The sequence below is a fragment of the Haliotis asinina genome, chromosome 14, assembly GCF_037392515.1.
Source record: "Haliotis asinina isolate JCU_RB_2024 chromosome 14, JCU_Hal_asi_v2, whole genome shotgun sequence".
In the NCBI taxonomy this organism is placed as follows: domain Eukaryota; kingdom Metazoa; phylum Mollusca; class Gastropoda; order Lepetellida; family Haliotidae; genus Haliotis; species Haliotis asinina.
Genome location: NC_090293.1, coordinates 14305234 through 14326972, shown reverse-complemented (window position 1 = coordinate 14326972; position 21739 = coordinate 14305234). Strand labels below are relative to the sequence as shown.

At 40.1% G+C, this 21739-nt stretch overlaps 1 protein-coding gene across 1 annotated transcript in view; it reads right to left on the bottom strand.

Annotated features, from left to right (window-relative positions):
* The window catches only part of LOC137261977 (coadhesin-like), a 114297-nt gene that overhangs the window by 37915 nt on the left and 54643 nt on the right, over nt 1-21739 (bottom strand). Inside the window, exon 5 of the mRNA XM_067799781.1 lies at nt 20915-21106. Within this exon, the coding sequence (XP_067655882.1) occupies nt 20915-21106 (192 nt within the window). The remainder of the gene's footprint in view (nt 1-20914; nt 21107-21739) is intronic.

Sequence of the window (21739 nt, the reverse complement as noted above, 5' to 3'; positions counted from 1 at the left end):
CCTGCTCATAACTGCTTTCAATCCTCTTTATGAGGATTTGTGTAACAAAACGTTGTCTCTTGTTCCGCCTGTTGGGCTCTGAATAAAGCCTTTTATTGCTGCTGCTGGCATTGAGCTGAAAAATACAGTTCCTTTCCGACTTCATTCTTCTCCTCCCTGGCAATTATTAGGACACAAGTTGACTTAATATTAACTACATTTAAAAAATCGGAAACTAACCAATTACAATATAAACAGGAATATAATCAATTAAAAAGTAAATATAGCAATTACAAATCCTTATTTACAGATGGGCCCAAGGACGGTGGGGCAGTAGCTTGTGCTATTGTCACTGGATCCAGAACAATATCTTCTAGATTGCCTGAAAACAGCTCTATTTTTACAGCTGAAGCAAACGCTATATTAACAGCTCTTAAATATATTCAAAGACACCCCAAACGTAAACAATCTATAATCTATTCAGACTCTCTTTCTTGTCTTCAGGCTATTAAACATTTATCATGTAAACATCCACTTTTAATAGAATTTATTGAATTGTATAACGATCTTGCTACTGGCCAATGTGACCTCGTCTTTTCTTGGTTACCAAGCCACGTAGGCATTTCTTGTAACATGATGACCGATCTTGCTGCCAAGGCGGCACTCAACAAATCTGACGCCACTTCTTATTCCCTACACTGATTACAAAGCTAGCATTAGAACTTACATCCATGATCTGATGCATAAGAAGTGGGACACCCAGGTAGGTATCAATAAATTACATGACATACAACCGTGTATTGGTTACACCTACTTCGGCTGTCAGTCCGGGTTTGAAGAGGTTATTTTACGACGATGTCGTATTGGCCATACAAGATATACTCATAAATATTTGCCTAAAGGTGAGGATCCTCCGTTTTGTTTCCCTTGTGATGAAAGAATCACAGTCAAGCATATCCTGCTTGAGTGTGTTGAGTATTCCATCACAAGGGATCAGTATTTTAATTCACGAACTTGGAAGGATCTTTTTAATAACACAAGCTCTCATTTAATAATTGCATTTTTAAAAGCATTAGATTTATTGACCGAATTGTAAATAGACAAATATTCTATTATCGGAAGTTTAAATTCATAACTGTGCCTGTTAGTGACTGTATCCTCAAAGGGGGTTGAAGTACTGTAAAACTATTGTCCCCCTGAGAGGGTACATAAGTCCACAAACATTTCCACGTTTGTAATCGTAGAATAAGTGTCGTTTTATTTGCATGGCTAGATTTCCCAATTGCTGACGGCTGAGGGGATGATGTAAATCCAGCTAGGATCCATGCAGGTAGCAAAGGTAGTGTAAGTCCCCATAGTCCCTAGTATGGTGATTTACCTTCAGTTGATAGCAATCTATCATTTTTATATTGTATTGTCCTCTACAGATAAATTGTTTTAGGTATAGTTACTAGTTTTATATTCTCCTCTGTGATATGGCACCCGTGGCGAGCCACCTCCTCGTGGCGGGTGCTCGGTAACGCCAAGAGCTCGCCAACACCGCCATTGTGGACCCGGGGGCATATTTGGTCCACCAACCCGTTTACCGTGGGTTGCTGCCCTGTGTCGGTGGAGGACGGGAGTCTGGGGATTGAGGGCACTGGGCGCCTGTGAGTGCGTTCCCTTTGCTCAACACACCCCTTCGACCCTTACTTCACCTAGACGGGTGGTTGAATGGGCCCGGTTCAACCAATCGGCTGGTCATGCCAAGCCCTGTGTATGGACTGTATATATGTCAATGTACAAATTATATTTGGAATTGTTTGATTTTCGGACTTGGACTTATTATTACAGTTACATTATTTGGATTTTGCAATATCATAATATGTACTTGCGTTTTGCCTAGAGTCTTATGCCCAGAAGACGGTGGCTCATGGGCCAATCTGGTGGATTAGTTATTTACAATTCTTCCGCTAGAGTATATCATCTGAGTATCCTTGGTGCTGCAAGTCGGAGGACCACTTGTGTTTAGCATTGTCCTTGTGATACTCCGTGTTGAGTGGGGAGCTCAGATGATGAACCATACTACATTACCCATGGCTTACACAACCCCCCTAAAAAGAAACAAACGTCAGCTTGACTATGATGATGACGATGAACCTCGACCGTCCAGCTCAATCGAATATTCTCCACGATTTCTCGTTATGGAAACTCTTGACAAATCACCTATCAAATTAAATCCTTTTGCAGTATCAAAAGGTATACATGGTATTGCGGGTGAGGTCAGAAAAGTCAGACGATTACGTTCAGGCTCTCTCCTTAGAGAGTGTAATAGAAAACAACAATCCACCAACCTGATGTCTACCCAGTTGTCCGTTGGAGTTCCGGTCTCAATTTCCCCTCACAGGACTCTGAATACGAGCAAAGGGATTGTCAGAGATAGAGATCGACTGTTCTCTGATATGTCAGAACTTGATATCGCGTCAGAAATGAAAGAGCAAGGAGGGATCTTTGTCAGAATATTTACAACACGAATAAACTCTGAAACAAAACCTACTAATACTTATCTGTTCCATTTTTCTTCACCAAACATTCCAAAATCGTTAGAGCAGGATATTGCAATCTCAGTGTTGATACCTATATTCCCAATGCACTGAGATGTTTCAAATGTCAAAAGTATGGACTCGGTGTCAATACCTGTAGTAACTCGGTAACATGCGCTCATTGCAGTAAGAAAACTCATGTTACTGAGGTTTGTAATAACAACATTAAAAAATGTGCAAACTGCTCTGGGACACATTCATCTTTCTCTAAACAATGTCCCATCTGGATTCAACAAATGGAGATAAACAAAATTAAATCCACAGCAAAGTATTAGTTTTGCTGATGCCAAGAAACTTGTTCTTTCCCCAACAGACCAGACCACTTCTTATGCCTCAGTTACGAGAAGACCCTGTGCCGTCAGTCACAAAGCAACTGTATCCACCCCATCAATGGTGTGCCAAACTGGTCTGACATGGGTGGATACAGAGAAACCTGCAATATACACACCCACCCAGTCGACCCAGACCACTAAAACACTTCCAAAAACACTCGCTCCATTTCAATCACGGCCATCTTCTCAAGAACAATCGTTCTCATCATCACAGCCCATACCTAAACGTCAGTCACAAAATAATGGGGAAGGTATTACCAAAAATAAAATCAAAACCAGAAATGACGTACAAACATGTCAAAGTAGCAGAACCTTCAAAGGTTCAAATGACACCATCAAACTTTTTAATAAGTTTGGATCCTTAGAGGACATGGATGTGTCCGAAAACATCCAAAGTATGGCACATAGCTTGTCGCTCACAAGGAAATCAAGGTGTAGAATCAATAAATCCCCCCAAGAAATAGTTTCTTCATATATTATTCAGTGGAATTGAAAGAGGCCTAACGACTAATCTTAATGAGCTTCACCTATTAGTCCACGACTTTAGACCATCAGCATTCTGCTTGCAAGAAACGTGTCTAAAGCAGACAAATACTTTTAACTTACGTCAATATAATGCTTGTCATCCCTTTTCCCCACCTGGTGAAAGAGCCACTGGAGGATCTTTAATCCTTGTAAGACATGGTGTTATTCACAGTCCATTGAAACTCAAAACTAATCTTCAATCGGTTGCAGTGAGAATGACTTTGAACGTTATGCTTACTTTATGTTCATTGTACATTCCACATTCATCAACTCTTATGCAGGCTGATCTACAAACTCTACGATCAATTACCCAAACCATGGGTGATTTAAATGGGCACAACCCACTTTGGGGTGGTGTAACCACGAACACAAAAGGTCAGCTTCTGGAGGATTTCATTAATTTGTGTATATATAATGATGGTACAAATACATATTTACAACCTGGCACAGGAACATATACAGCTCTTGATTTATCATTAACTGACTCCAACTTACTAAATGAATTTGAATGGTCAGTCCACAAAGACCTCTGTGGAAGTGACCATTTTCCCACTATACTAAAATCTGTAACACCATCTGATGTTCCTACATCATCAAGATGGAATTTTTGAAAGGCTAACAGGCCATTTTATGAAACGTTGTGTGCTGCCAAGCTTCAACCTGAATATTTTATTGATGTTCCTGACGCTATCAGAAGGTTTTCTGATGAACTAAACTCTATAGCTGATTAATGCATACCAAAGTCCTCTGCAACTCCACATATTCGAAAACCGTGGTTGAACGATGAGTGCAAACAAGCTAGGAAGGCAAGGAAAAAAGCAGAACATTATTTCCGTCGCCATCCCATGGTGCATAATTCAAATAGATTTAAAACTTTAAATGCTAAAGCGCGGCGTAATTTTAAACGGAATAAACGCCAATCTTGGAAAAAATTATGTATCCAAAATAAATTCTCGGACACCCATGTCCAAGGTTTGGAACATGGTTCAGAAAATCAAAGGTAAAGGTAATAAATCTAGTGGCCATCATGTGAAACATGGAGATCAATTACTTACAGATAAACCAGATACATTGTATCATTGTACATTGATGTATTGCGAATAACCTGGGTGAAACTCTCGCTAAACATCCTTCATCTTCTAATAATTCCAACAATATCAAAAACAAGAAGAAAAGAAAACTATTAATTTCAACTCAGATAATGGGGAAGATTATTATGAAACATTTTCTATTCATGAACTCCATACTGCTCTTGATCAAGCTCATGACACTGCTACAGGAGCTGATACCATACATTATCAACTCCTGAAGCGCTTAACAGAATCCTGTTTAGAGACGCTCTTATATATTTTTGATGATATTTGGACTTCTGGGAAATTTCCTTCTTCATGGCGTGACGCCACAGTAATACCAATACCCAAACCTGGACGTGATCATAAGGATCCTTCCAATTATCGTCCGATTTCTCGAACTAGCTGTGTTTGCAAGACCATGGAACACATGCTAAATAACCGACTTGTTTGGTACTTGGAAACAAATAATCTCATAACAGATATACAATGTGCTTTCCGTAAAAACAGAGGTACTGTCGATCACCTAGTCCGTTTGGAACCATTTGTTAAACACGCATTAATTAATAAACAGCATGCTCTGTCTATCCTTTTTTTTATCTCGTGAAGGAATAAGACACAACCTGGAAATATGGCATTTTAAGAGATTTACATTATTTCGGTTTGCGAGGTCGTTTGCCTAAATTCATAGCCAAATGTTTTAATAACAGACAATTTCAAGTCCGCGTGGGTTCTACCTGTCTGATCATTACAATCAGGATCAGGGTGTTCCACAAGGCAGTATTTTGTCAGTCACACTTTTTAGTATAAAGATAAACCGTTTATCTAAAGTTTTAAACGATTCAGTTGATGGATCGTGATTTGTGGATGATTTTAATATTTCTTGTCGTGGTAAAAATATGAATACCATTGAACGGTAACTTCAGCTGTGTTTAAACAAGATTAATAATAATTGAAAACGTCTCTAAATCTTCTAAATCGAAAACTAACTGCATACATTTTTGCAGTAAATATAAACCACATAAAGACCCTGAACTATCTCTAGTTGACACGCCAATTAAAGTTGTTAAGGAAGCTAGGTTCTTAGGTCTAATCTTTGATTCACACTTAACGTTTTTATCACACATTAAATCCTTTAAAACTAAATGCCTGAAAGCACTTGGCTTGTTGAAAGTGGTTTCAAATTCTAAATGGGGAAGGGATCAAGCTTCCCTTCCCCATCTCTATCGATCACTCGTTCGTTCTAAACTTGATTATGGCTCCATCATCTATGGTGGAGCCTGCAAAAGCAACTTAAAACTATTAGATTCTGTTAACCATCAATGTCTAAGACTTGGCTCCTTTAGAAACTCACCTGTTGACAGTCTCTACGTCGAGGCAGATGAACCATCTCTTACACAACCCCGAATAATCTTTATCACAAAATTTATCACAAACTAGACTCTAACGAATCTAACCCAGCATATAACTGTGTCTTCAATCCTCTCTATGAGGATTTGTATAGCTAAAGGCTTCTCTTGTTCCTCCTCTCGGGCTCAGAATTAATTCATTCATTGCTGCTGGGGTTATTTAGCTACAAAATATAGCTCTAGCCGACTTCTTTCTTCTCTTCCTTCGCAATTGATTAGGCAGCTAGTTGACCTAACATTAACTATATTTATATAGTCGGTAACTAACGAATTACAAGATGAACATAATCAAGAATATAATCAATTGGGTGAGTGAGTTAATATTTAACGTCACATCGGCAATATCTCAGCCATATTGTGACGAGAACCTTTAACAAAGAAAAGGACTGTATGTATATTATAAAATCAATCGGCGAAGGACAGTAAAACAACTAGGATATCACAATGTGAATTAAAACTAGCGTGGAAAGTTAAAACTAATATCACTATTCGGAGTGAGTGAGTGAGTGAGTTTAGTTTTACGCCGCACTCAGCAATATTCCAGCTATATGGCGGCGGTCTGTAAATAATCGAGTCTAGACCAGACAATCCAGTGATCAACAACATGAGCATCGATCTGCGCAATTGGGAACCGATGACATGCGTCAACCAAGTCAGCGAGCCTGACCACCCGATCCCGTTAGTCGCCTCTTACGACAAGCTGAGTCGCCTTTCATGGCAACACTATTCGGACAATACAACATATAATCAGGCTATAGATTGCCAACAACTGAAGGTAGATCACCATACTAGGGGCCATGGGGACTTACAGTACATTTGCTACCCGCATGGACCATAGTTGGATTTACATCATCCCCTCAGCTGTTAGCAATTTAGTCACATCTAGCCAAAAATTAAAAATACATATATACTACGATTAAAGACAGTGGAAGTCTAAACGTACATGAAATATATATACAGTATACTGTTTATGTTTAGGGTGTCTTTGAATATATTTCAGAGCCGTTAGTATGGTGTTTGCTTCAGCTGTAAAAATAGAACTGTTGTCTGGTAATCTGGAAGATATTGTTCGGGATCCAATGACAGTGGCACAGGCCACTGCGTCACCATCCTTGGACCCATCTGTAAATAAGGATTTATAATTGCTATATTTATGTGTCAATTGATGATATTCTTGTTTGTATTCTAATTCATTAGTTTCTGATTTTTTAAATGTGGTCAGTGTTAGGTCCACTTGAGGCCTGACCTACTGCCAAGGAGGAGAAGAAAGAAGACGGGGGGCAGCTATGTTCTCCAGCTTAATGCCGGCCGAAGAAAGAAATGGTTTAATTCTATGTCCTAGAGACGGGACAAGGGAAGATTTCTTGTTGTATGAATCCTCATAAAGGGGATTGTAAACACAGTTATAGGAAAATTGATCCATCTATTGAATCATTTAACACCTTGGATAAACTGTTGATCTTAATACTTAACAGTGTGACAGACAATATACTACCCTGATCCTGATTATAATGGTGCGACAAGGTTGAACCCACGCGGACTTGAAATTGTCTATCGTTTAAAAAGTTTGATATAAACTGAGGCAAACGGCTCCTTAATCCAAAATCATGTAAGTCTCTTAAAATGCCATATTTCCACGTCGTATCGTATGCTTTTCAAGATCGAAAAGATCGGCACTGCATGTTGTTTATTAATGATGGCATTTTTAACAATGTATGTTATCAGCTCCTGTAGCAGTATCGTGAGCTTGGTCAAGAGCTTCATGAAGTTCATGAATAGAAAATAACTCATTATAGTCTTCCCCATTACCCGTGTTGAAATGAATAGGTTTCCTTTCTTCTTCTTGTTGATATTTTTTTTAAATTTAGGTACACAGAGGAGGAAGAGTGCTTCGCCAAAGTTTAACCTAATTTATTAGCAATATCTAAAGGAGCTGTTAATACTTCATTTTCCTTCTTAAGGTGGTGGATGCCAGCTTGAGAGCCTTTACCTTTGATTTTTTGGACCATATTCCATACCTTGGACATGGGCGTACGTGAACTGATTTTTGATACATAATTTCTCCAAGATTGACGTTTACTTTGCTTAAAGGTACACCAAGCTTTTGCATTTAAAATCTTAAATTTATTGAGATTATGGACCATAGGATGGCGACGGAAATAGTGCTCAGCCTTTTTCCGTGCCTTCCTTGCTTGTTTGCAGTGATCATCAAACCATGGTTTTCGTATGTGAGGAACAGCAGAGGACTTAGGGATACATTTATCAGCAATTACATTCATTTCATCCGAGAAACATTTTATGGGATCAGGAGTGCCCAAGAACAGCTCTGGTTTCAATTTGTTAGCACAAAGAGTAGCATACAATTGCCAGTCAGCTTTCTTAAAATTCCAACCTGACGATGGACGGACGTCAGATGGGGACACAGGTTTCAAAATAGTCGGAAAATGGTCACTTCCACATAGATCATCATGGACTGACCATGTGAATTCACTCAATAATGTTGAATCTGTAAGAGACATATCTAAACATGACTACCTGTAGCAGGGTGCAGGTAGGTTTCAGAGTCATCATTAAAGATACACAGATCATTATCTGATATGAAATCTTCAATCACTTTTCCTTTTTGATTCATGGTTGAACTTCCCCATAAAGGATTGTGCCCATTTAGATCACCCATGATGATAAAGGGCTTAGGGAGCTGATAGCATAATTTTTTAAGTTCAAGCTTTTGAAGATTTAAAGAAGGAGGAAGGTACAAGGAACAAAGTGTAAAGGTAATCTGCAAGGTAATACGAACGGCTACTGCTTGCAGGTTTGTGTTAAGGGGAACAGGACTATGGATGACGCCCTGTCGTACCAAAACAGAAGCTCCACCAGTAGCTTTATCACCCGGGGGAGAATAAGAATGAAAGGAATTATAGCGTCTGAAGTCAAATTTATCGGTATGTCTAAGGTAGGTTTCTTGTAAACAAATTGCTGATGAATTTATATCATGAGTTAAGAGCTGCAGTTCATGAGAGTTATGTTTAAGTCTCTGCAGTTCCACTTAAAAAGAATCGAATGGCTCATGGGGGATCTGTAGGTGATCGTTCACGTGAACGCGAGGAGTAGTTAGTACTACCAGGACGTTCACAGGATAGGGTGATATCAATCTCGAGAGGGTCAAAAAAGTTATGTAAGTCTACCGGTGTTTCAGTAGGAGTGGCAATCTTAGTTTTGATTTTCCTATGTTGTTTCTTCTTGTGAGGATTGGGCACTTCATTTGTTGATTTTGTTGTACCTGATGGTTCAGGAGTTGGGGCACACTGAGATGCTGGAGGGATGTCATGTTGTTGACTATCTGTCGACGTTGTGTGACTTTTTGATGATTTAGAAGCAGGCTGAGGGTGTTCCGAGTTTGTCCATGTCAAGTCAGTTTGATCTAGAAGAACATGTGCGAGAGACAACTGCAGCATACGTTTGTGGTGATGGAGGCGAACGACTTGCAACAACGTTTTTAGCTTCCTGAAAGGAAATGCTGTTTTGACATTTTACTGTCAAAATATCTTTTTCATGGATCCACAAAGGACAAGATGTAGAAGAAGCGTCATGTTCACCCTTGCAATTTACACAGTTTAGTGCAGCCCTACAACCAGTGTTTTCATGGTGATCGAGAGCACGTAGAAGAACGATTTTAGAACCATGTCCAAATTTCTGACAATTGTATCACCGGAGTGGATTGGGTACAGACACATCCACTCCGATGTTGAAATAGCCAGCTTTAATGGATTTAGGTATATCAGCCAGTGAAAATGTGAACAAATAGGTATTTGCTGGTACAGAAGCATCACCATCTCTTCTCATGAAACGTTTCACTGAGGTGACATGCTGTCCAGAAAGTTCTTTCAAGATTTCTTCCTCTGTCATTTCCGCTAGACAACGGGCTCTGTCGCGGATGATCCCTCGACCAGAATTTAGAGTTCTGTGGTCAGAGACTGCAACTTCAGTGTTTGCAAATGTAGAACATTTCAAAAGGTTGATAGTTTGCTGTCTCCGCGCACACTCAATTAAAAGGGAGCCGCCTCGGAGACGTGAAACACTCATCACCTCACCACACATACCTTCGATTGCTTTGGAGATAGCAAACGGGTTGATTTTTAAAGGAAGACCATTCTTAGATTCAGCAACAAGAGTTGCCCAAGAGTTAGACTTTGTTGCAAGAGAAACATCATCATCAGCCGACAATATCTCGGCGTCCAAACGTCCATTTCCGGTAGAACCAGAATGATTGCGAGCCATGATTATAACAAAGAGATTCGACAACCCTGCTCCCCACCCACCATGGATTGTCAACAAGGACGGCATCTAATTGCATCGGGTCTCCAGAATGCAGATACCAGGGATACAGGGATGCTATACTCCAGCAAATATGACATGAATAGCTATATTCGTTTATTAAGTGTATTGTCAGGCTGGTTCTGCCCATAACAATAACTTAAAAACATATAGAATTCAGCGGTCAACATCACTAGATTGGCCCATGAGCCACCGCCTGCTGGCATAGGACTCTAGGCAATATAATATCTTGAAATAATTGAGTTTCTAAAAGCCAAGATCAAATAAAACTATCAAATTTGTGCAATATTACCCACTATGCACAGTGCTTGGCATGACCAGCCGATTGGTAGAACCGGGCCCATCCTACCACCCGTCTAGGTGAAGTCAGGGCCAAAGTGGTGTGTTGAGGAATAGGAACACTGGTCCTGCTCCCATGCCCTCAACCACCAGGATCCCCTCCTCCACCGACACAGGGCCGCAACCCACGGCAAACGGGTTGGTGGACCAAATATCCCCCCCGGGTCCACAACGGGGGTGTCGGCGAGCTCTTAGCGCTACCCAGCACCAACCACGGGGAGGTGGCTCGCCACGGGTGCCTATAATCAATTAAAAAGTAAATATAGCAATTACAAATCTTTATTTACAGATGGGCCCAAGGATGGTGGCACAGTGGCTTGTGCCGCTGCCTTTGGATCCAGAACAATATCTTCCAGATTACCGGATAACAGCTCTCTTTTTACAGCTGAAGCAAATGCTATATTAACAGTTCTTAAATATATTCAAAGACACCCTAAACATAAACCATACATAATCTATTCCGACGCTTTTTCTTGTCTTCAGGCTATTAAAAATTTGTCTTGTAAACATCCACTTTTAATAGAAATTAATGAAATGTATAATGATCTTGCTACTGGCCAATGCGACATGACCTCGTCTTGTGTTGGTTACCCAGCCAGGTTGGCATTTCTGATAACACAATGGCCGATCTTGCTGCCAAGGCAGCACTCAACAAATCTGTGACTCCATTTCGTATTCCATACTCTGATTTCAAAGCTACCATTAGAACTTACATCCGGGATCTGATGCAGAAGAAGTGGGACACCCAGGTAGGTATAAATAAATTACATGAAATAAAACCGTATATTGGTTACAACTACTTGGGCTGTCGTGTTGGTAAGTCCCAAAACATTCACAGTAAATTTAAACTTCCCACTGTTCTTAGTCGTAGCATGTATGTATTTTTACTTTTTGGCTATATGTGTCTAAATTGCTAACAGCTGAGGGGATGATGTAAATCCAGCTAGGGTCCATGCAGGTAGCAAATGTAAGCCCCCATTGTCCCTAGTATGGTGATCTTACCTTCAGTTCCATTTGTGATATTCTAGTTGTTTTACTGTCCTTTGTTGACAGGTTTTTATAGTAGAAATATACTACCGACAAGAAATAAGGGAACTAATGAAATAATAGCGAATTTGAAACTGCTTTAAATATCCACTAAATCAATTTTAGGCGTCCAGTTCAATATCTGGTGTGTCCACCATGTTGGGCAACACATTCACGGCACCTTGAAGGCATGCTGTTAATCAATTTCCGGATGGTTGCCCGTGGTATTGTCCACCATTCCTCTTGGAGAGCTGCACCAAGCTGGGCCAGGTTGGCAGGTCCTGGATCCCTTTCGTACACCCTTCGACCAAGAACGTCCCAGAGATGTTCAATTGGGAACAGGTCTGGGGACTTAGAGGGCCAGTCCAATATCTGGATACCCTCTTATCGGAGATAAGCGGAGACAATTCGGGCCCGATGTGGTCTGGCATTATCATCTTGGAATACAAAATTTCGGCCGATACCTCTAGCCAATGGAGCAATATTTGGTCAACGTATCGCTGACCAGTCATGGCTCCGTTAATGATGACCAAATCTGATCGTCTGTCATGTGTAATCCCACCCCAAACCATGACACTACCACCTCCATATCGATCATGGTCAAGAATTGCTGCTCTGGCATATCGCTCCCCGCTCCGACGCCAACAACGTTTTCTGCCATCTGTGAATCGTAGGCAAAACCTTGACTCATCAGAAAACATGGTGTAATGCCAGTGGCGCATAGCCCGCCCCTGATGCTGCCTAGCCCATGCCAATGTTTGGCGCTTATGGTGAGCTGAAAGGGTGACACCCTTAAAATGCCGTCTTGCTTTCAGACGAGCTTGATAGAGTCGGGTTGTAACGGTTGAGGTTCAAATGCGTCTTCCAGTGAGTGTGCGGAATTCTCTATTGATGGCAGGGGCCGATTTAAACCTATCGCATAGAGCAATTAACGTAATGAGACGATCCTGTCGTGGTGTCGTTGATTTTGGTCTACCACGCCCAGGTCTCGTTGCAACCCCACCCGTTTGACGGTACTTATCCCACAGGCGTGAAATTACATTTTTTGACTTACCCATCTGCCGGGCAAATAATGATGCCCCCCACTCTATCATCCCCACAATTCTCCATTTTGTTGCTTCACCGAGATACTGCCACGGAGGCATTTCTGTCAGTAAGTGTCAATCTCTATTGCATTAGTGATTGCGACTTCTCCAGTACATTTACAAGAGTTAACTTCTGTATGCATGTGCTGGGCATGCATTATGCGAAATTCCATTGTCATTGGATGTTGCGTTTGGGAGATACGCCACGATACCGGACCCTGTCACAGTCAAAGTCATCTACATTCAATTTTTTGGTTCCCTTATTTTCTGTCGGTAGTATATATTTCATTTCAGTATTAAATGTTCTCGTCACGATATGCCTCAGATATTGCCGATGTGACGTTAAATATTAACTCACTCACTCACTGACTAGAAGAGGATCTCCAAAACCTAATGGGGTACCGTATGTGCTCCTTCTGTCACCCAAGTGACTACAGTCAGTGGGTGTAAACTCTTACTTGGACTATTGAACAGTCAGCATGTTCTTGACATTACTGGGTGGCATTGTTGTGTATTTGTATTGTAAAAATGGTACAGTGACATTCAAGAAGCAGTGGATCGAACTGGGAAAGCTGTGGTAGAGGAAATATCACCTGTGTGTAAATATTGTCTTTTTGTAAAAAGAAATATTGCATTGTATTTTCGTAATGGTTTTTCTTGGATAACATGATGCACGTGAGTCATGTACAGTTGTGTTTGAGATGGCACATTGGGAAAACTATTGAATAGGATCTATTATGATCCAGAGCATCATAGGAGTTGTACTGGGAGCTATATCTGGCCTTGATATATAAAGACGTAAAAGGTTAAGTAAGACTGCGGATAACTAGACATAGCAGCACGGGAGCAATCTAGCTTCATGTGGTCGTGGAGCGATGACAGGGAGACATGACCTCCCATTTTCATTATGAATAACCCACAAAACAAACTCTTCAGGTTGCCATGGGATGCCATGAATCAGCACAAACGGGCACCATCACCACCATCACCATCACCTCATGGATCTGCCCTTTCATCAGTGCCGACCTGAGCAGCAGATGCAACCAGTACAGCCACCTGTATACTTTAGAAGATTCAAGGCTATTACACCCATTTAATGTGATTGTCTCAAGTCCGACCTGGGAAAACCTACCTTGTGAAGCGGCGTTTAGAATAGATGAACATTAAACCTTATCCTGAACGTATTATATGGTTTTACAAACAATGGCAGCTATTGTATAATGCCATTCAAACGCGAACGTATCCCTACATTCCTTCTGGTCTCGAAAAGGATGCACCTTTTATGCCAGTGTTGTGAACGTCATTGTGCTTGAGGACATGTCTACTGCCAACAAAGATCCATGCATTACATATCTTTATACCGAGGGAAGTCATCATTGTAATCTCTCAGTGATAGCCTTGAACCAAAACTTGTATTACAGTAAGGATCCTACAGAAGGAAGAACCTGCCATTATATGCTAATCATGACTTGAGCGAGGCAAATGTTTACGGTAACACAGACCATATTTTCCTTGTGCCAGTTCAAAGGGCTATCCAAAACCCTTATGGCCACTTGTTGGATGATCTAACCACTATAACAGCAATAACCACAAGTAACAAAGACGCTGCTGCTGATTTTTTTTATTTTTTGTTTAAAGTTTTTGACCACATTTTCATCCATTTTATAGCAACACCTATACATAATATGTGGATATAGATGTACAGAGGATTGTGTCTTGTTTAGATATACTGAAGAGGATATATACAAAGACGTCATAAATGTACAGAAGGTTATGATTGATGTGAGTATCATAATATATGCATTACACCACGTTACTAAAACACATGTGTAGCGAACAACGCTATAGTAGCTGCTGCTGATGAATATCAAGCAATAACTCGCACAGCAACATGAAAATATGATGTCTGATCTCGAAGAGCAAGGTATATGACAAATCTGTTCAAGTATGTGTGAGCAAAATAAAGACTTTTTGAAGGAGAAATGACAGCTGTACATAAAAAGAAACTAAAACCAAGACATCACACTATAGAAATTAATTTGAAGCCCATTTAAAGAGACATGTGCACGATATATAACTTACCTGTATCATATGCAGTGGGGCCCAGACAAGGAATAGTGCCCCAAATACACGACATCAAAAATCTGTATCATAGTGTGTTTTCCAAACGTTACAAATACAAGGCTTGGGTAGAAGACCTCACTGATGATGATCCGATACTGAGGGTGAGGGACTGGAGACGAGGAGGGCCAATGATGTAGACATTTGGGAGAACTCCATCCAACATCTATTCATTTGAAACGGAGCTAATAAACAATGAAACTCTCTCTTGTTTCTTGATGTATTGTACTAATACAATATTTATTAATGTAATGTATCCTGGTTGAGAATGAACCTTCAGTGACCCATGCTAAATTGTCTGGTCCATTACTTACAGTGTTACGAGAGTGTATTTTCTGTACATTGTATTATTAATTAAGAAATAATTATGATTTGTGACAATGTTTAGTGTTTTAAGTGATAATTATAGTGGGTCACATTTCGTTTCATAAATGTTCAGTACTATTAGTATTTTGGCTGCAGGCCTTTAAGGAACTTTTGACTTCCAGGAAGCTGGCCAAGAAGATTCTACGTTGATGGCGATATGGTCGTATGCACTCGAACAGTGTTATATTTTGCTGGTTGCGAGGGGATTTCTAACACATTTTCTTACAACTTTTGTCAATTTTTAACCGTAACAACACAAATCCACCTTTACTTCAGTATTGCTGGGTACGGCGTAATACTAAACTCACTCATTCACTGTATCGTTGGAGGATTGACATGAGACAACTGTACCAATTTCAACCCTATTTCACTAAATCCACAGATTTTTTATTTTTAACCTCCTCCTATCCCACATAGTACATGAAATTTGCACCAGTAAATGAAGATTTGTGGTTCATTACACATTATCAAATAAGCATTGTTAATTCACGTTCATTCCTGTTCATCGTCTGCAGCATAACAATTAAATGATCTGTAAGTACTATATTTATATACATTCTCTCATAATAATACATCATTTAGAAGTTAGAAATGTATGCACTTGTAATGCGAGTCATTTTGGTCTACAAAACCGTTTTGGGCCTATAGCCATTCTGAGCCCGAACCGTTTGCGAGCCGGTTTTACAGTACCGGTTTTAGACTGAGATGAGGAAAGGGACATAACTGTTTTACCTGGACCACGCGCCAGAATTTCCTTGTTTGAGAGGGCACATGAAAACTGACTGATGTGGGTCTGTGCTTGGTGTGGAGTGAGTGAACAGGGTTTCTGTCAGCTGCTGTGACTAATTTCATGAATTATATGGCAAAAATGTGATGATTTTCTTGTGGATTTTGTAACTGGTGGATTTGCATTCGATTTATGCAGTGGCAAACTGCATTTTACTAAGTTAAGCACGTTGTTCACATTATGTTTTAACTGCATTGAACATATTGTATGTTGTATATCACGTTGTAAATGTATTGGGAATGCGAGTGCATCTACACACTACCTTTATGCATGCTTCGTGCATAGTGTGTAACACAATAAACTTGTTATCTATGAGATAGCTAGTGTCACGAATGCTTTGGTGGTAGGGGAATTACCTCACTGTCATGCATAGTAGTGAATATGATGTTATGTGTAGATTTGCAAAATTAACCACTGGTGCGTAGATGTCTTATTCATCGTTGAAGAACAATGTAAATAAATCTGTTTTCTCCTGAATAAATCTCCTGTTTTTAACTGAATTCTCTTGAAATCGGTTTTTACTTCTGTTCCCAGCAATGATTCATTATTGAAGCATCAGGTACACTTTTTTCTGTGTGAATGCAATCCTATCTGATCTACATTAAATCTCAGCCTAACATCACAAGAAACATTATATGGTCCCATAGCTTTACGCACTTTGTACTCGTGACCTTTCATTAGATTCTTGCTAACCACAATTCCGGATAATCTGGTCATAGTAACTGCTACTGCCAATGGACTCAGAAGGTGCATTATACCACTGCGTTTTGCTCAGGTAACATCTTTTCGCTTCAAGACTATAATCAGCAGTGACACAAGTAAAGTTTGTTTCTGACAGGCACAGACCCATGCATGCCTCTGTTGTTTGAACGGAGCTGACAATCCTGTCGTTGTAACCACCGAGGAACTTGCCGTGAAAGAGTGTGAAGCCTGTTCCATAACCAGATGAACCACAACCTGAAATGAGAAGCATAAGTCAGTCACATAGAAAACATACCAACAACTGTACTATTTTGACGTAAACAACACAGATATCTGGGACTGAACTGAAATACCTATCACATTTGCTGATTTCTATCAAAATATCCCGTCCCCCTTGTGGATTCAAACGTTGACAAAAAGTTCATCATGAAACCTACCCAGAAATGCTAAAGATGGTATCATTAGACTCTACACAACGTATTCACCGCCTGACGTAACCAGTTACAGTAAAGTTAAACAAGATGATTCATAGCCTAAAAAGTCCAACGTTGCAGAGTCAGACAAGACACAGAATGAACATTCAATGTGTGGCTGACACTGTCTCCAAACACATCTATTTGGCCTGTTTAACAGCATACTAAAATCAGGTCACATCCTCACCCATGCAAAGTAGGAACCACCAATCTAATCCGTAAAGATGGCAATAAACCTAAAAGTAACTATATACTGTAGACCTATCCCGCTACTAACTACCAGACTCGATAAGTGGATCAAGTTACACAACATTCCACTTCCGAACGAGCAGCCATAAGGCTAACAAAGAGGATCTAGATATAGCTGTACACCTACGACATTCAACCTTACTGACGCCATCCACTACAGCAGTGAACTGAGCAGCAAAGTGTACATGTTACGGTGAGATTGTGAAATCAGTCGTTTTGCGAAATGACTAAAAGTTCCAGTCATTTCATGAAATGACCAAGGGGCTCAGCCATATCATATCATTTTGTGCAACAACGATCAATATACTTCAGTTATTTTAAGAAATGTGATTTCACTTATCCATGTGGGGAACAATGGTTTGTGATGTGTGGTGATTCTGGACACAGCAAGTGTTAAACAAACAGATGTATACATATAAATGCTTCAAATCCAAGCTGAAGTGCCTCAGTCACTGCCACAACACTTTTAACTATTGACAATAAATGATGTTGAAATTGCGTTCCACTTTCGTCAATGTATGACATTAACTGGTGCGCGATTGAATGAGTTTTGTTTTACACCGCACTCAGCAATATTCCGGTTATATGGCGGCGGTCTGTAAATTATGGACCAGTCAATCCAGTGATCAACAACATGAGCATCGATCTGCGCAATTGGGAACCGATGACGTGTCAACCAAGTTAGCGAGCCTGGCCACCCGATCCCATTAGTCACCTCTTACGACAAGCATATGCCATTGACTAAAATTACATGAATTGACATAAGTATATTGATGGTTGCTACACAAAATGGCGCGATGACGAGACTTTGTCAGCATTATCCCAAAGTGCCTCCAGTCAAAGTTAGATATTGTGTCTACATATGCCAAAAAGTGGTGGTCCGAGGTCAATCCTTCAAAGTGTCATAAACCTGGGTCTTCTACAGCTGAGTGGCACACCAGTGACGAAACTATATCCCAACATACTCCACGTACCACCTCAGGATGCAAGTCAGCAATCATCTGAAGAATGGTGTGTTATTGTGTTATATTGCCATACATGTTGTATGGATGTGAACTCTCTTCAACCTGGTGGCATTATATGGCTAAATCAATGCACGGCGTACAACTTCGGACGGGAACTGACATGTTTCAGCATCTTAAACTGGCTACCCCAGTCACAATGGAGATGCACAAAAGACAAAGTATGTTCTTCCATGAACTCGGTTCACTTACTCCAGAAAACAGCTAAAAAAACTTAGGAAACATTGTATCAATATTTTCATTTAGATAACGGCTTCCAAGAACGGTTTCCTACCACACACTGTCCAAATCCTTTGTAACTACAACCGATAAGTTGTTCTAAGTGACTACCTCAATCATGACATACTCCCCAGTAAACAACAGTGAAAACGGCAGACAATTGAAGTCTTATTGAGAAGATGTGAGGTAGAATGGTCAACATCCATGAAAAGTTCCTGGTCCAGCATCAGTGTGGACACCAGCCAAAAGAAGGTAGCTCAGCTATGGGTTGCTATTCCACAGACTACAGCGACAACATGTGAACTTTGTAGCTGCGGTTACCTCAATTTTATACGAAACGCTCCAATATCATGCAACCATATCTGCGATCTGTATTATACCTTTTAGACAACAATGACCGTAGTTCAAGTGGAACTGTCGGTGAGATTACAAAATGCTGCTTTAGTAGCTGATGGGAAAGCCTTCTCCTATAAATATGGACTGATTCTGCTGATGAATTTGGTGAATTGTTCCAGACAGAAACTACTGTACATAAACATTAGGTATCCTTGGAAACCACGTTTCCAGCAGACGAAACCCAACAGCTTTCCCCGTCTACTCGCAATCCTTTAATCAATCCACTTAACAATCCTCTCCCCACCCACATTGTTGTTAACGTCTGTTCACTATCCCAGTTTATACATGGAATCTTCAAATAGGAGGAAATATAAATGATTCTGTTTCTAAATTATGTTGAAGACGTTTCTTTGTTAAGAATCCATACAAAAAACATGTCACAAGTGAAATTGAGAATTTCCCCATTTTTGCTCCACGTAACGTTTCCGATTTGTCCATACTTACTTCATTAGTTTTGTTTTACTCACATATACTAGGCGTTTTGTTGAGGCATAAGACGTCTTACTTACCCTGGACACAACTGCTGCCACGTTTGATGTACATGATGTCACACACACAATATCCGTTATTACAGACAGCGTTTGTCACAGAACAATACGAGCTGCAGAAGCCAAGGCTTGGTTCTATTCCTGAAAACAATATGGTACTCAGTGTACCCGAAAGGCAAAGACACTCTATTTGAATACAGTGAGTGAGTTAAAATTTATCGTCACATCGGCAATATTTCAGCCACATCGTGACGACAATGATGAATTACAAAAATACATATTAATTAATGACACATTGTGAAAACCTGTCAACTAAGGACAGTAAAATTAACTAGAATATTACAGAGAAGAATGTAAAAGTAGTGATTAGATCTAAAACAATTGAACTATAGAGGACAATACAATATAAGAATGGGCTACAGATTGCCTTCAACTGAAAGTAGATCACAATACTTGGGACCATGGGGACTTACATTACTTTTGCTTTCTGCATGGGCCCTAGCTGAATTTACACCATCCCCTCAGCCATTGGCTTTTATGCAGAGAATTAGCCATACATTATAATTAGAAAACTGCACAGTGGAAGCTGTCTAAACCGTGCTCATCAGGACTGAGGACATAATCCACTTTAGACAGCATGCCGCACTGTAGAGCTGAAGATAAATGTACCAGCCACGGACGGGACTGACGTGTTACACCGGTGTTGACAACCTCCCGGATTCTACAGATGACGGTTTTGACAGCTTCCTCTATACTACGATTTAAAAACCTGGAAAACGTACATCTACATCAATTGTTTTGGGACTTACGTACCCACTCAGGACAATAATTTTACAGTACTGTAACCCCCTTTGAGGGTACAAGCACTAACAAATTAAGTTACTAATTTAAACCTCCAATTATGAAACATTTATCTATTTACAAATCAGCCAACAGATCTATTCTTTAAAACATGCAACAATTAAATGAGAACTGATATTGTTTAAAAGATCCTTCATATTTCGTGATTTGAAATAGTACTCACTGGTGATGGAGTATTCAACAGTCAAACAAGGTATGCTTGACCGTGATGCTTTCATCACAAGGGACGCAGAACGGAGGATCCTCACCTTTCAGTACATATTTGTGCGTGTACTTTGTGTGGCCAGAGCGACAGATCAGGTAGGTGTAACCAATATAGGGTTTATAGCATGTAATTTATTAAATATTAACTCACTCACACAATTTCACTTTTGGGAACAGGAATTCCGCGGCAGAACAAGTTCGCGTATGTGATACCTGATGTAATGGGAACACAAGATCAAATTAATTATCTCATTATCTTAATTATCTGATGGTAGCAACATGGTTTGCTATCTAAAGATCAATATGCAAATCCTACATGAGAAGAATGACTAACATATACTGACTCGGGCATTCAGGTAGACCACAGTTGATGTCGACAGTTTCCGCGAGACTCTCTGTGCAGTTAGCTCCGCCTTTATCCGGAGCCGGGTTGGTACAGGTTCTAGTTCGGGTTTTCAATATAGTGTGCGAGGGCCCACAGGTCTGAGAGCAGGCTGGTCCCGTCCACTGGCCCCAAGCGCTGACACCGCCATCAACTGAAGACCAATGAACAGCATAACGTTAATGTTGTCATGGAGGCATACCTGTTACTTACATACTACAGACGGACTGGTCTGTTACTTACACAAAGTAGGCACTGTTGTGAATTCAGGAGACACAATTTAGGAGGCATAATTTACAGAACGCTATTTACATTCATTATACAAGATGGACAAACAAGAACAGAAAGATGGGAAAGAATGGAACAGTTCCAATTATCAGGAAAATATTTTTGATGGACAAATATATGTGAATAATTTTTAATCTTTTCTCATTTATATGAACAGCCAGATCTGCATTGACATGTGACATAACTCAGAGTATATATTCACAATGAATTGAATCGGTAACACTGCGTAAATTAGTCATCATGGTATTTCTCTGTTGAGTATATAATCGATATTCAAATAGGTAATGATAGGAATTTTCACAAACATAGTTTGATGTCAGCACTCAACAAAACTGACAATCGGGTCTGCCCCAAACGATCCAGTGATTGACATCATACGCATCAATGCACGGACATTTGAGATACGTTGATATGTCCACGAGTTCAACCACCCGACCCCGTTAGTTGTCTGTAGAAAAACAAGTAGTGAAAAAAAACAGATATGTGTTACACATTAATG